General features: G+C 39.6%; 1 protein-coding gene across 4 annotated transcripts; it reads right to left on the bottom strand.

Annotated features, from left to right (window-relative positions):
- Nucleotides 1-1,149: 1,149 nt before the first annotated feature.
- Nucleotides 1,150-14,965, bottom strand: LOC127520279 (SLAM family member 9-like). 4 transcript variants are annotated; one of them, XM_051908251.1, is made up of 7 exons: nucleotides 14,799-14,965; nucleotides 4,158-4,208; nucleotides 3,386-3,685; nucleotides 2,884-3,183; nucleotides 1,883-2,182; nucleotides 1,669-1,812; nucleotides 1,150-1,569 (listed from the first exon to the last, which is right to left on the bottom strand). In XM_051908251.1, the coding sequence occupies exons 3-7, from the start codon at nucleotides 3,609-3,611 to the stop codon at nucleotides 1,559-1,561; spliced, it is 981 nt and encodes a 326-aa protein (XP_051764211.1). In that variant the 5' UTR covers nucleotides 3,612-3,685; nucleotides 4,158-4,208; nucleotides 14,799-14,965; the 3' UTR covers nucleotides 1,150-1,558. The 4 variants fall into 4 exon arrangements, with proteins under 4 accessions (XP_051764211.1, XP_051764210.1, XP_051764212.1 ...); XM_051908250.1 differs by lacking the exon at nucleotides 4,158-4,208 and having other exon boundaries at nucleotides 14,799-14,964; XM_051908252.1 differs by lacking the exon at nucleotides 14,799-14,965 and having other exon boundaries at nucleotides 4,158-8,233.
- Nucleotides 14,966-16,712: the final 1,747 nt, after the last annotated feature.

The following is a 16,712-nucleotide window of genomic DNA, read 5'->3' as shown; positions in this document are numbered from 1 at the left end:
CGGGCACTGATGTTACTGCCATTACCCAATAGAGGGTATGCACGTGACGTCACCGTCGACCGTTGTCGACTGCGGTTACGCCCACTGAGTGGCAAAAAGACTGAGTGGCAGCATTGGTTTTCAGCGCGAATGCTGCGAAAAACACACAAAACACATCCAAAACGGGAAAGACCTTTGCGACTGACTGTACAAATAGCTTTGACACAAAATCTGAGGTATATTTTTACAGACTGCTGAAAGCTACAGAAAAAAAGAAGTAAATGGATCACTGCAATTCACAGAAACAGCTGGACTCCAGGCAGAGAAACATGGATTTGCTGTTATAATTTTGTGTCAAAATTTTGGATTTTGGGGTAAAATCATGCCCTATATATTGTATTGTTATATATTGTGTTGACAACTCATCAATTAAATATTTATTATCTTATATTCCGCATAATTGGGTGTTTTTAAATGAACACTGACAAAAACTATACAAGTTTTAGGGCTGGACGATATGACGATATATATAACATTGATATAAGTGATCACTCCAATTTAGATCTACCTATATTGTAGTTATATAAAGCGTTCACAGTCAGATTTGCTTTATGTATTTCCCCGGCGTTGAAATCAGGCACATATTCCTGGCTGCATGTCAATATCCATGGATTAGGTTTCTTTGACATGTCATAAGGAACACTTTCGAGCCCAACCTTTAATGTAATCGTTTGTTTTACTCGCGTTTTTGCAGTTTCCTCTGTTAAATCCAGTCATGCAGCAGGTTCTTTTGCCACTCAGTCCAGCTGAGGGAGCGCGTTCCGGCGGGAAAGTGACGTTAATGCATACCCTCTATAGGCTGAGAGGTGCCACACGTGATTAAGTTAGCCGTTACGCTTTCTCCAATGGTAAGAGATACAGACCCTCTCATCTCCCTATAATATACAATCTTTGTCTTTGTTCAGCCGAATCACAACAGAGGCAGGAGCGCCAGCGCAGTCTTATGACGTCATATCGCCAGACTAAAATAAAAGTCCTGTAGTTCTTAAGCGCGTGTGGCAGTTTGAATTCTTAATAAATGTAAACATTTATTCTAAATAGACATGTGACTACAATTGTTACAGAGACGTCTGAACTTAATCTCACTGATTCTTGAGATAAGAGACAAAATTTGTTTTAGATGTTAGTTTTTATTATTTAATAACACATTATTATAAACTGATATATTTGTAGACAAGCTAATGAACATGTGAGGGAACAGGTTTTTCTGAAAATGTTTTCTTCTAAAAATTTACATTTATTCACTTCAGAACTTAATTTGTGTCATCTCCGTCAGACACATTAAAAAGATGCTATTTTAATTTGATCATCAACAACAGTGTAAAATACACATGACAAATATACAGCAGTAGTAGTAAAGTGAGATCTGTGTGTCTCTGAGAGAAATATAAACAATAAAGCCTTACAAATGAGATTTTTACAAATCTGACACTGAAAGAGAAGCTCAAATAATCATCAGTATTTATTATGACAAAAACACACTTGAAGAATCTTTAAAGTTCAGCGTTCTGCTTTAGATTTAAGCACTTCCTGAAAAAGATGAACATGTAAAGCCATAAATTAATAAATCTCACAAATATTAATATATGCTGAATCAGTGTGTGAGAAATGACATCATCAATCATGTACCTGATGTGTGAATCTGTGCTTGATCTCGTTCAGCTCTTCTGGATCTGATGTCATAAACCAGAATAATGACAGTAGCCACGCCCACCAGAGCAGAGAGGACCAATCGGATCACAGCTTCAGTAGGACCACAACAGTGGACAGAGTCTGAGGAATAAAAACATCAAAGTGAGATCAGCTCAGTCAATAAACGCTAATATCATCAGCGCTGCCGTACCTGAACATGTGTGACAGAGTTGAGTGATGTCCAGATGTTGAGTCTGGTTGCTGATGGGATTGTTCAGCACACAGCTGTAGGTGTTTTTATCCTGATATTCCACCTCCAGAGGTAGAGAGAGACTGATGCTGAGATCAGACACACTGATGCTGGACAATAAACTGTTTCCTCTGTACCAGGAGAGAGTCACATGACTCACATTCACCACTGAACACACCAATGAACAATATGATGATGATGATGATGATGATGAAGAACACTGTGAAGAGTTGCTGCTGATGACAGGAACAGGCAGACGAGCTGAAAACATGAGAGAATAAAGAGAAATGAGGATGAATGAAGATATTCAAGAAACATCCAGAGGAACCAAGATGATCAAAAGTAGAGCATTTAAAACTATTTAATAGAAAGTTAAATATAAACCTGCTGTTCATGTAAAAGTAAGAGAATTAGTCATTTTCACTCATTAGTCATGATGAGATACTTCTTTAGATCTAGCTGTAATAAATAAAACACGTGAAACTGATATTTAACTCACCTGTAGACAATGAGATAGAAATAAAATCTCTTATTGTTGATCTCTAGTTTATAAAGTCCAGCGTGTTTCATTGTGGTGTTTGTGATGGTCAGAGATCCAGTTTGATTGTCCAGCTTCAGTCTGTCTCTGAATCTCCCATCAGCATCATCATATACAGTGATTCTGTCGAACCGTTTATCGATTTCAGCTATTAAATAGTTTTTAGATATCCACTCAATCACGATCATCATCCTTCATTTCAGTAAGACGAGAGTTTATAGTGACTGAATCTCCCTCCATCACTGACTCTGAATCAGGGTTTGTCACAGATAAACAGATTATAATGGTTTGTTAAACTAAATAGTTAAAAATTAAATAGTTTAAAATTAAAATTTGCAAACAAACAATATCATAAAACAGCAAAAAGTATGAATTCATTTCAACTTTGTCATTAAAAAACAAGTGTAAACGTTTTTGAACTCACCAATGACAGCGAGATAGAAATTATACCACTTATCGTCAATCTTTAGATCATATTCTCCAGTGTATTTCATTGTGATGTTTGTGATGGTCAGAGATCCAGTTTGATTGTCCAGCTTCAGTCTGTCTCTGAATCTCCCATCAAGAACATCATCATATACAGTGATTCTGTCGAACCGTTTATTGATTTCAGCTATTATAGTGTTTCCATCTCCAAACCTCCACTGAATCAGATCAACATCCTTCACTTCAGTATGATCAGAGTTTAGAGTGACTGAATCTCCCTCCTTCACTGATATTTCATCTGAATCATCAAACACACACATGGAGAACAAACAGAAACAGGTTTAACATAAATTAAGATAAGACATGGTTTTAAACTTAAATTTGAAATGAATATCATCATAATTTAACAACAGAAGCAAAACTGACTGATTGAATTGATTGAATAATTGCATCTTTGTGTTGATTATAATATAAACATGTGAAAATTATATTTAACTCACCATAGACGATGAGAATGAACCCTTCCCCCAATATTTTATAATATCCATCATGTTTCATTGTGATGTTTGTGATGGTCAGAGATCCAGTTTGTTTGTCCAGCTTCAGTCTGTCTCTGAATCTCCCATCAAGAACATCATCATATACAGTGAATCTGTCGGCCGTTACATTGATTTCAGCTATTAAAGTGTTTCCAAACCTCCACTGAATCAGATCATCATCCTTCATTTCAGTAAGAGGAGAGTCGAGAGTGACTGAATCTCCCTTAATCACTCTCCTCACAAATGTAACACCTGACCCACCTGAAGAACAGAGTTTTTCACAGATTAAAGCTTTAAAATCACTTGATGTTGGTTTGATGAAGCTTCACTAGCTGAAGGCAAAAGCTGAAACTCATTATACAGTGGATGCCTATAATCAGAAATAATTTTCATAGATTTACTAAGGCATCTAGTCTGATAAAATTGTTCTAAGCCTATCATACTTTTTCCACCAAGATGAACCGGGTGCTAGTTCAGAGCTAGTGCTATTGCTTTGAAACAAACTGTATTGTAAAAAGCGCTATATAAATGAAGATGACTTGACTTGATTTCTTTAGTTTTTAAAACATTCAACTTGAAATTTGATGTGTCACACCAAGAAATAAATTCATTTAAAAAAGGTCTATGACTGTCCTCATCCCCTTTGAGGAGACTAACCAGTACAGTATCATCTGCAAATTTAATTAAAGGACTAGTTCACTTTAAAATGAAAATTAGCCCAAGCTTTACTCACCCTCAAGCCATCCTAGGTGTATATGACTTTCCTCTTTCTGATGAACTCAATCTGAGAAATATTAATAAATATCCTGACACATCCGAACTTTAAAATGGCTGTGAACAGCATCAACGAGTATGAGCTGAAGAAAGTGCATCCATCCATCATAAACGTACTCCACACGGCTCCATAAATATCCATATTTAAAAAGTTATAAAGTAAAATATCTACCAACTCTCACAGTTCACAAAGCTTACGCTACATCCTACACCTTCCCTAATCAACTTATGAAAGAAGCTTAACTGATGCGACGTCAGTTACCCTTTTTTCATTTGTTGAATATGAAAGGCGGTCTGGCGGAAGCTAGATATTTTACTTTTGACTTGTTAAATATGAATATTTTTCTTACACAAACACATCACTTCGCTTCAGAAGGACTTTATTAACCCCCCGGAGCCGTGTGGAGTACGTTTATCAGCTATCCGTCATTGTAGCTATAGATTATGATCAACATCATTATATAGGTTTTTAAATGACAAAACACTCAGAATATTTTAAACTTATGTGAAAGGGTTAATTTAATTAAATTTCTTCCCAATGTCCATTTTCAAATAAAGTCATTGGGTGACAGAGTTGTTGTCCGCTTGTGTAGTGTGTAACTCCCTGCTGCGGATCATTTACATGACAGATCATTAACAGCTGATCAATGTGGTAATTACAGTACATCGGGCAGGACATCCAAACGATCATTCATCCACCTCAAATATGGCAAATATGGTCATCTGAAACATGTAAGTACTAGCAACTTGCTTTAATGTTAACCTAGAAAAATGGGGGCTATTCAAGTGTTTGTGCAGAGCGTGAAAGCTGAATAGTAGCGCGCTTACTGCATGACAGCTATCATGGAGGCGCCGGTGCGATCACTTGCACTTAAAATACTGTGTCATTTTTGGTCATACAGATGAGAGTAATACATCTTTTGAATCTGTGAAGTGTCTACTTAACAAAACGTTGTGCTTTAGTAAAATAATCAAAGCATACAGGGTGCGCTTTCTGCCATCTCTCTCTGTGAACTTGAGTGCGCCAAAAAAAAAGAACCGAAATATTCTCAGGTTATGTAATCCGTATGAAACGTGCATATAGGCGTGTGACGAGATGACGAGTCAGCCTCGTCGACTTCATCACTGCAGCCGAAAATACAGAAAACACTAGTTTATCAATTAATTATTGAAATGTTAAAGCATTCTGCCATTAAATGTGCGCGAAGAGTGAAGAGAGAACGGTGAGACGGTGGAGAAGAGCAGTGATGCGCTGAGGAAGAATGCATTGGTTTTCGGGTAGTGTATAACGTTAAAGTTATGTTTATGTAACAGACGTAGGCTGGTAAGTATCGCGGGGACAATCGCTGAGGGTTATTGAGTGAAGAGACATTACCCTGCCATCCGTTGGACATCATTCAGTGCCTCGTCCATGAACTAAGAGTGGTGATGTACACTATTTTCCTCTTTTTCTACTCTTTTTCTAGCCCCTCACCACCTCTTTAACAGCATTTACACATTGTAACACGATAGGCACAATATACAACTAATAGTTGTACAACGACTAAAAGCATTGGGTGGGAGGACAAGGATCTTCCTTAGCTAAGTGCTGAACATTCCCCACACAAGGCGGTGGCATATTTCCCTCCACCACATACTGACGTCACGAACAGGATAAACTAGCGAGTATACTAATTAAGTGTAAATTCCAGGTCTTTGATTCGACACTATCGCTGAACTGGAGGAATTAAAGAGACAGTTTGCAGAGATGCAAAGGAGGTTCGGTGAACAGGTAGGTATGTTGGAACAGGCCAGAGCCGAACAGAGAGAAGTGCTTTTGCTTGCTAAAGCTGTTATTGATCAACAGGCTGCCGCCCAAAGAGCGCCATCTACTGTTTACATCCCAAGAGACCGTAAACTCCCACAGTTCAGCAGATATCAATCCAGGCCTGGTGAGTTGAGTATAAAAGAATCAATAAACTCGATGAAGTCCGGATTTAAGATGTTGAAACTTCCAGAAGAAGACAAAATTGAGTTTGTTAAGCAGTATTTAAAAGATGAGGCTAAGATGACAATCAAGTTTATGCTCATCGGAAATGGGAGGTCAGTGGATGAGATCTTTGATGCTTTAGACCAGACATATGGGGACAAACTTCCCATTGGCAGCAGACTGAAAGTGTTTTACGACCGCAAGCAAATGCCTGGAGAAACTATCCGCTATTATGCTTATGACTTGCAGGAGAAGCTGAGTATCATCCAGAACCGGGGGCCGACTAGAGTCCCTGATGCTGATGGTGTACTGAAAGAACAGCTTGTGTTACGCCACAAGGATGACTCGCTACGACGTGAAATGAAGGGGAGAGTCAAAGCTGAGAGGGACCTGACATATGAGTAGTAAGCCAGGGCAGACTAGCCGATGCTGTCCTCAGAACAGAGAAAATTAAAATGGATGCAACCTCTGAAAAACAAAGTGGAGATGGAAAAGACAGCTGATCAAGTTACCTCAGTGCTGGAGAGTCCAGGTCCATCCGTTATCAGAAGTCACACTGCAGACTGTGATGCAGGGAATGTTTTCAAGGCCCTCTGTGAAAGTGTTTTCGGTGATTTATGTTAGGCTGCATAAATTAGGTCAGCCGGAACCAGGAACACTTCCTATAACACCAGATGTACTCGTTACATACTCGTTACATCAGAAGAAGAATGGCATCTACGCTAATATTAGTCTCTCAGTTTATCTCAAAGTGTACCGTAGTCAGCCGAGATCAAGGACCTGCGCCTAGACACAACGACAACGCAGCCCTGAAGTGTCTACTAGATCATCCCCTGTGAAGGCCTCATCGACACGACAGCCAGTGGCACAGATCCTCAACAAACCGTCCCATACTGGCATGAAGAATACGATCCTCAACTAGTTGGAACTGGAATAAATACTTTGACTGTTGCAATTTCAATCTGACTTATGAAAGCTGCCTGAATCATAATCACGCACTGTTCGCCGTTGGCCAGAGGAAAACTGGCCCCCTGACTGAGCCTGGTTTCTCCCAAGGTTTTTTTTTTTCTCCATTTTAACACCTGTTTGCCACCTGATGTCACCTGTTGGAGTTTGGGTTCCTTGCCGCCGTTGCCTTTGGCTTGCATAGTTGGGGACACTTGACACTTGATATACAACAATGTTTTGATCTGCCTGCATCGACACCCTTGTATGCGAATTGAACTGAGCTGGATGATGACATGATTGTTTACTCCACTGCTGATATAGATAAATTAATAATTATTGATTCTTACAATGGAATGAATCAATTCTGAATTTACTTAACCTGGACAATGACACCATTTTCTTTAAGAACTGCTGTGCAGCCAAAATTGTTGGGATGAATGTGTTAAGTGACCTCAGAGATCTATTCATGGCCACTGAAGTTATGAAGAAGATGGACAGGTATAGCCATAGTGTCGGGGAAGCAAAAGTCCAGCGTGTGTTGGCTAACATTAAGATACAGACTGAGGCATTGAGTTGTGGAAACAAGATTGGGTTTGTGAAAGTAGCTGGAAAGCAAGCAATCACTATCCCTCCATTCAGTGAGCATGTTTTGGAAGGTTGCTGTAGAATACCACCAAAAGTGAGCAGCCAAGTGCTGGTCGAGGACTCATCAGAAGTCAACTTGCCAAAGAGTGTTCTTATTGCTAATGTGCTGGCCAAGACAGCTTATGGTAAAGTCCCAGACAGAGTGTTGAATTCTAGTGAGAAGGCTGTGAAGCTCATGCCGTGATGTAGGATAGCAGCACTGTGTAAGCCGCAAGAGGTTGATCCAAAAGTGCTTGTTGAGTTTGAGGAGAAGGAAGGAGCTCTGCATGTCAAGGCTGTGCAGCAACATCAGGTAAAAGTGGAGGAAGGCACCACGGAGCAGTTGCCTGTTGCAGTGCAAACAAATCTTGAAGAACTCACAGAAGCTCAGCGTGGAAAACTCCGGGACCTACTGGCAAAGCACAGTGATGTGTTTTCAAAGGATGACTTTGGTTACAAGACATCTGTCACACACAACATCCCTACAGAAGATGCACCTCCCATTAAGCGTATTGAGAAGCTGTTGCAACAGAAACTATTGCCTCTGTCTTTTCCAGCACATTAGACTCAGTTGCTCCTTTGCATTTAAAAAAGATTAAGGAAATTAATCCAATGCCATGGTACAATGACCACACTCGGGCCCTAAAGTTAGCAGCCAGAAAAATGGAGCGCAGCTGGAAGAAATCAAAACTAGAAGTATTTCGTATTTCGTGGAGAGAGAGAATGATTGAGTACAGAAAGGCCTTAAAATCTGTTAGATCTGCTTATTTTTCAAAACTTTTAGAAGAAAATAAGCACAACCCTAGGTATTTATTTGATACAGTGGCTAAATTAACAAGAAATAAAGCTTCAACTTCTGATGTTTCCAAAGAGCACAGCAGTAATGACTTTATGAACTTCTTTACTTGCAAGATTGATAATATTAGAGAAAAAATAATAACCATGCAACCGTCTACTACAGTATTGTGTCAGACAGTGCATTGTAGTGTCCCTGAGGAAAAATTCAATTCATTTACTGCTTTAGGAGAGGAAGAATTGTCTAAACTTGTTAAATCATCAAAATCAACAACATGTATGTTAGACCCTATACCGACTAAGCTATTGAAAGAAATGCTTCCAGAGGTCATAGACCCTCTTCTCAATATCGTCAATTCATCTTTATCATTAGGATACGTACCAAAAACTTTTAAGCTGGCTATTATTAAACCTCTTATTAAAAAAACCACAACTTGATCCTAGAGAATTAGTCAATTACAGGCCGATCTCAAATCTCACTTTTCTGTCAAAAATACTAAAAAAGGCAGTATCATCACAACTATGTTCCTTTTTAGAAAGAAATGGTATCTGTGAGGATTTCCAGTCAGGATTTAGACCGTACCATAGTACTGAGACTGCTCTCATTAGAGTTACTAATGATTTGCTCTTATCATCAGATCGTGGTTGTATCTCTCTATTAGTGTTACTGGATCTTAGTGCAGCATTTGACACTATTGATCACAATATTCTTTTAAATAGACTCGAAAATTATGTTGGCATTAGTGGAATTGCATTGTCATGGTTCAAATCATACTTATCTGACCGTTATCAGTTTGTAGTAGTAAACGAAGAGATGTCATATCGATCACAAGTTCAATATGGAGTACCACAAGGCTCAGTACTAGGACCGTTGCTGTTCACTCTGTACATGCTACCCTTGGGAGATATCATTAGGAAGCATGGCGTTAGTTTTCACTGTTACGCTGATGATACTCAGCTCTATATTTCTTCGCGCCCTGACGAAACTTACCAATTCACAAAATTAACGGAATGCATAGCTGATATAAAAAATTGGATGACCAGTAATTTCCTACTACTAAATTCAGAAAAAACAGAGATTCTAATTTTTGGACCAAAAACTTCTTCACGTAATAACCTAGAATATTGTCTAACACTTGATGGCTGCTCTGTTAAGTCTTCGTCGTCAGTTAGGAACCTGGGTGTGCTCTTTGATACCAATCTCTCATTTGAAGGCCATGTTTCTAGCATCTGTAAAACCGCATTCTTCCATCTTAAAAATATATCTAAACTACGACATATGCTCTCAATGAAAAATGCAGAACAGTTAGTTCATGCGTTCATGACCTCAAGGCTAGATTACTGTAACGCTCTACTGGGTGGTTGTTCTGCTCGCCTGATAAATAAACTACAGCTCGTACAAAATGCAGCAGCTAGAGTTCTTACTAGAACCAGGAAGTATGACCATATTAGCCCAGTTCTGTCAACACTGCATTGGCTTCCTGTTAAACATCGTATAGATTTTAAAATCTTGCTAATTACTTACAAAGCACTAAATGGTTTAGCTCCCCAGTACCTGAGCGAGCTCCTAATTCATTATAGTCCTTCAAGTCTATTGCGATCTCAGAATTCAGGCCAGCTGATAATACCTAGAATATCAAAATCAACCTGCAGGCGGTAGATCCTTCTCCTATTTGGCACCTAAACTCTGGAACAATCTTCCTAGCATTGTTCGGGAAGCAGACACACTCTGTCAGTTTAAATCTAGACTAAAAACGCATCTCTTTAACCTGGCATACACATAACACATTACCAATTTATATTTCCAAATCCGTTAAAGGATTATTAGGCTGCATAAATTAGGTCAGCCGGAACCGGGAACACTTCCTATAACACCAGATGTACTCGTTACATCAGAAGAAGAATGGCATCTACGCTAATATTAGTCTTTCTGTTTATCCCGAGGTTCACCGTAGTCAACCGGATCCGGGCCGTATCCAGGTGAGACCAAGGACCTGCACCTTGACACGACCACAACGCAGCCCTGAAGTATCAGCAGAGATTGAGTCAACTAGATCATCCCCTGTGAAGGCCTCATCGACACGACAGCCACGACACAGTTCCTCAACAACCGTCCATACCGGCGTAATGAATACGATCCTCAATTGGATGGAACTGAAATAAATACTTTTAATGTTGCGATCCTATTGGACTTATGATAGCAACCTGAATTGTAACAAAGCACTGTTGGCCAGAGGAGAACTGGCACCCCGACTAAGCCTGGTTTCTCCCAAGGTTTTTTTCTCCATTTTAACACCAATTTGCCACTTGTCTGCCACCTGATGTCACCTGATGGAGTTTGGGTTCCTTGCCGCTGTCGCCTCTGGCTTGCTTAGTTGGGGACACTTGACTTGACATTTGATATTCAACAGTGCTTTTGATCTGCCTGCATTGACACTATTCTTTAAGAGCTGCTGTGCAGCCAAACAATGTACCAGTTATCAATGTAAAGCTGCTTTGACACAATCTACATTGTAAAAAGCGCTATATAAATAAAGGTGACTTGACTTGACTTGACTTAAGCAAAGACATCGCAGAATTCCACCCCAGGTGTTTCAGGTGTTTTTGTTGCGATTATAGAAGGCTGAATAAAGTGACCTGCAAAGACGCTTACCCCTTCCGCGCATCAAGGAGTCACTTGACGCCTTGGGAAATGCACAGCTGTTCTCCATGCTTGATCTTACTTCAGGCTATTTCCAAGTGGCCATGAGTGAGGAAGACAGAGCAAAGACCGCCATCACCACTTTCTTTGGTCTATTTTAATGGACCAGGATGCCATTCGGACTTTGCAATGCGACATTTCAGCATCTGATGGGGGTGGTGCTCTGTGATCTGACGTTTGACATACTGCTTATCTACCTTGATGATATTATTGTCTTTTCGAAGGACTACGATAGCCATTGTCAAAGGCTTGAAATTGTGTTCAACCGGTTGAGACAACATGGATTTAAGCTAAAGCCCAGCAAATGCTTCCTTTTGAAACCTGAAGGGAATACAAGTGGAGAGAATACACAGGCATTAGAAACATGGCCTGTACCCAAGAATGTCAAGGAGTTGAGGCAAGTCCTTGGATTTATAAGTTATTACAGGAGGTTTGTTCCTGGTTTTGCTCAGTTGGCCAGTCCACTTCATGCTCTGCTTGGTAAGGGAGAAAAAGAGAAAATGATGGAACCTTTTAACTGTACGACTGAGTGCCAGACCACTTGACAAAGTCAAGCAGTGCTTATTGTGTCCACCAGTCCTCGCATACCCAGATTTCAGCCAGCCTTTTGTACTCACAACTGACGGGAGCCTGCATGGTCTTAGGGGCAGTTTTGAGTCAACGTCAAGGAGGAGCTGAGCGTGTGATCGCATATGCGAGTCGGGGTCTTTGTGGGTCAGAAAAGAACGATCAAAATTACAGTGCTTTCAAGCTAGAGCTGCTTGCTCTAAAATGGGTGGTGTAATGTTTGATTTACTTCAAGTTTTCTGTGGTCACTGATCATAACCCTTTGTGTTACCTTGAGACAGCAAATCTAGGAGCTGTTGAGCAGTGGTGGATGGCTCAGCTGGCAGAGTTTGATTTTGAGGTCTACTACAAACCAGGACAACAAAAAATAAACGCAGATGTGTTGTCAAGGATCCCATCTGGTGAGGAGCCTGAGAAAGAGGACTCTGCGAAAGACTTCATCAAGATGAACTCCGATGAGGTGCGCACATACTTAAGGCCAGTTACTGAAACTCAGTAGAAAGTACAAGCATCGGTCCAGGTGTTGGTGACGAGGAAAGTCCCTGGATATAGCTGGAGTGATATAGAAGAGCAACAAAAGATTGACCCTAATTTAGCACCTATCTACCATTCTGTACTGACCAACAAGAATCTGACTCCATTTGAGCAGCGAGACATGGATGTGGAGTTAAAAAAGCTTGCTATACAATTAATTCGACTCAAGCTTAAAAAAGGAGTGCTGTTCCGAACTATCCTTGACCCACGAGACGGGGAAGTAATTTGTCAGTTGGTGGTTCCGGAACCCTTATGTATGTGAATGAGAGTCAGCACAATCATTGTGGTCATTTTGGAGAAAGAAGCACGCTGGAGCGCATGAGGCGCAGCTATTACTGGCCAACAATGACCAAGGACGTTCAAAGTTGTATTCATGAGTGCAAGAGATGTACTCTTGCAAAGGATGTTTTCCCTAAAATTCGAGCCCCAACGACATGCACTAATGTGTCTGCACCGCTTAAAGTCCTCTCTATAGATTATTCTCTCTTGGAGGAATCTGTGGGAGAATTTCCTTGTCTTAACTGACATGTTTACTCATTTCATGGTGGCAGTGCCAAGCAGAAATCAGACTGCTCACACCATGTCAAAAGCACTGATACAGCATTGGTTTGTCCACTACGGCTGTCCTGCACGACTACATTCTGACCAAGGTCGATGTTTTGAAGCCAATGTTATCAAAGAACTGTGTAAAATCTATGGAATCGGAAAGAATCGCACAACTCCATATCACCCTCAGGGTAACTCCCAATGCGAAAGATTTAACAGAACCATGCACTACATGCTAAGGACATTACCCCCAGAAAAGAAAAAGAACTAGAAGCAGTATCTACCTGAGTTGGCTATGGTGTATAATAGCCGAATCCATGCTTCGACTGGCTATTCGCCATTCTACTTAAAGTTCAGTCAAATCAGTTATTAATTATGAAGGCTATATACAAAATAAACTGGTAGTATTATTTTTCTTCAAAACTATCTAAAAAATTAAATGCCTGTAGGAATAAAATTGAATGCTTTTTAATGCCATTTAAGGCCTTAATTTTCGCAAAATCCATTTAATGACTTTTAATGCTTTTTAATGCCCCGCGGATACCCTGTCCCTTATTGGTGTCAGAAATCGGCCAGGCTCCGTCACCACCCAATCACAGAGGTCACAATCACCAGAATACTAATCACCCGCACCTGATCGTCATCACCTCATCATCACGAGCAATACACTTCACCACAGCACTTTGTCTGGTCTCAACTTCGAGAAGGACTTACTTACCTGACCTACTTACCTCCATGCTCCATCATCCCTGCATCCTCTGTGTCTCCAGCGTCTTCCTGCTTGTCTGTGTCTCCCACATCTTCTCATCCCAGACTCCATTCCACTCCAACATACTCACCGAAGTGTGTGCTCGACTGCTCAGCTCCACGATCTCCTCCAACTATCTACAATACAAAGAACTGTCAGTATTCTCATTCAATATTACTCACCAGCTTGTTTACTATCCATGCTGTGATAAATAAAGCCTCATATTCACTTTTACGTTGTTGTGAGTCTGTGTTCCATAACAATTGTACTGATAAGCATATTTGAATCAGATCCAATAAATGCCATTTTTTTCCCCCACTATTTACTTACAAGCCTATTGCAGCATTTAAACACCAAAGAGATTAATGCAATTGGTCGATAATCATTAAATTCTACTGATTTGTTAATTTTAGGAATAGGTACTATAGTTGAAGTTTTCCATAGTTGAAGCACTACATGCTGGTCAAAAGACTTTTGAAACAACAAAGCAAAAACTGTAGATAATTGCTCAGCACAAATGTTATCCGGCCCAGGACTCTTGTGTGTTTTTAAACATTTTCAAAATTGTCCAACAAAGTACATTCAAAACAACCCTGAAGGCACTTAATACTCTCTTCATTCCAAATCTTTAAGGTCTTTACCCGAAGTTTCTCCCTTTCAAGAAGTCTTTGATATTTAGGTTGAAGATTAATAACATTATGGTCAGATCCTGTCAATGATGGCAGTGTGGAGGCAGAAAAAGCAACTTTAACGTTGCCATAACACTTGTCCAATGTCTTATTTTTCCTAGTGCAACAGTTCACATACTGATTATAAGTTTTCTGTGTTTCCATTTGCCTGTGTTCTCTATCATTAGTTAATTAATCCCAGACCTGTTTCTGTTCTTCCATTGATCTCCCTGTTATTTAAACCCTGAGTTCTGTTCAGTTCATCGTCCGGTATCGTCTACGTTACGTGGTTGTGTTTCTCCTCATGATTCTCCTGTGTATTGTGTGGATTATTAGATTAAAGACTGTTCTTTGAGTTATTTCCTGAGTCGTGCGCTTCACTACAGCCACCGTCGCTGACACTAACAGTGAATGTTAATCTTCTCTAATTTAACCAGTAATTTATCACATGGTACCAGAACAGAAACAACTGAAGCCATAAAAACACATTTAAAACTCACCAACCAGACGCCACAAACAGAGCAAAACTAACTTGAGAAACATTTTCTTCATCGGTTCACTGAAAAGCCCACGATAGTAACTCTTAAAATGTCTAAAAAAAATTAATCTGAAACACACTGAACTGTGATATTTATCTGGTTGTGTGTGAATCCTCCCCCAACCTCAGTTAGTTTCCGCTCACACATCCGTCTCCTTTAACGTCACGAAAATGGCTTTTGCTGATCTTACATTTTCAAATGAATTCTGGCCCTGAATGAAAACTAATAGCAGAAGAGTGAAATATTGGACTAGATATCTGAATCTACTGATGTGTTATTTAGTGCTGTCAATCATATTTGACCTCTGACCTGTGACTCTTATTTGACTGTGGATGGATTCACTTTATTTCAGTGTAAAGATGTTTTGTGTGGAGTGGAAGATTGTGATGTTATTAGCAGGAGAGAAAATGAAGAAATACTTCAGCCACAAACTGCTGACACACACAGAGACGACAAACATCCAGCAGAAGCTGTTTAACCACCAGACAGATCAAACCAGACACACTGATGTTTGAACAGATAAAATAAAAGAGAAAAACCATTCATGGTTAATTCGACTCAAAAGCCAGTAAATCACATGTATAATGTTTGTGTTGTTACAACAAAATCCATGAGTGAACATTAATGCAAACATACAGTAACCTGTAAATGTAATCGTTCATTTAGAGAAATATCATTTGGTTACCAGAAAGTTTTGGTCTTGGAAAATTTGATGAGAAATGAGTTCATAATCAGATGTTTTGCTTTTGATTGCAGACTTTGGTATTTTGGCGAATCTGAGCAAAATAACTCTTTTAAAACTCTAGTTGAAACACGTGTGAGTTTACCTTTTCATCTGGAGAAACTGAGAAGTGTAGATTTGCTACCTAAAGTGTAGAAGTGATCTTTGATGACAAGCTTTCTTTTGAAAACCACATTTCTGGCACTTGTAAAACCGCCTTTTTCCATCTTAAAAATGTCTCTAAATTAAGTAACACAGAGTGACACATATTCGACACTCCTCGTGCTGGCACTACAATAAAACACACTCTTCACCAATATCCAACACTTTTCTCAATTTCGAATATATATACATATATATATATATATATATATGCTGTTGCTCTTAATATATCACACATTTCATTGACACAATTACAGACAGAATTATGGCGCTATCAATCACATGACTTACCGTTGGCCTTACACACATGAACTGATAGGTGCAATAGAGGACGCACACACCACAGAGAACCAGCCAGCCAATAGGAAGCCCTGTTAACCCTTATTCTATCCAATCGTCTTTCAGTGTGATTATTTAACATCATTCTTATCAAGTGGAGACACACAATATATATATATATATATATATATATATATAACCAACTCTATTACATCAAAGCAGCTTTACAGAGATAACTGGAAAATAATTTTGGTTGCACAGCAGCTCTTAAAGAAAATGGTGTCATTGTCCAGCTTAAGTAAATTCAGTATTGATTCATTTCTGTTGTAAAAATAATAAGTTATTAATTTAGTTAATTTATCTATACATCGGCTCAGGAGTAAACATTGATGTCATCGTCCAGCTCAGTTCAGTTCGCATACAATGGTGTCAATGCAGGCAGATCAAAACATTGTTGAATATCAAGTGTCCCCAACTAAGCAAGCCAAAGGCGACAGCGGCAAGGAACCCAAACTCCATCAGGTGACATCAGGTTTTAAAATGGAGAAAAAAACCTTGGGAGAAACCAGACTCAGTCGGGGGGCCAGTTCTCCTCTGGCCAACAGCGAACAGTGCGTGATTATGATTCAGGCAGCGTTACAGGTCATTAGTCAGATTGGGATCGCAACAGTCAAAATATTTAATCCAGTTCCATCCAGTTGAGGATCGTATTC

The sequence above is a fragment of the Ctenopharyngodon idella genome, chromosome 10, assembly GCF_019924925.1.
Source record: "Ctenopharyngodon idella isolate HZGC_01 chromosome 10, HZGC01, whole genome shotgun sequence".
NCBI classification, from domain to species: Eukaryota; Metazoa; Chordata; class Actinopteri; order Cypriniformes; family Xenocyprididae; genus Ctenopharyngodon; species Ctenopharyngodon idella.
The sequence above is the reverse complement of the archived record's forward strand: the minus strand, read 5'-3'. Positions and strand labels throughout refer to the sequence as shown.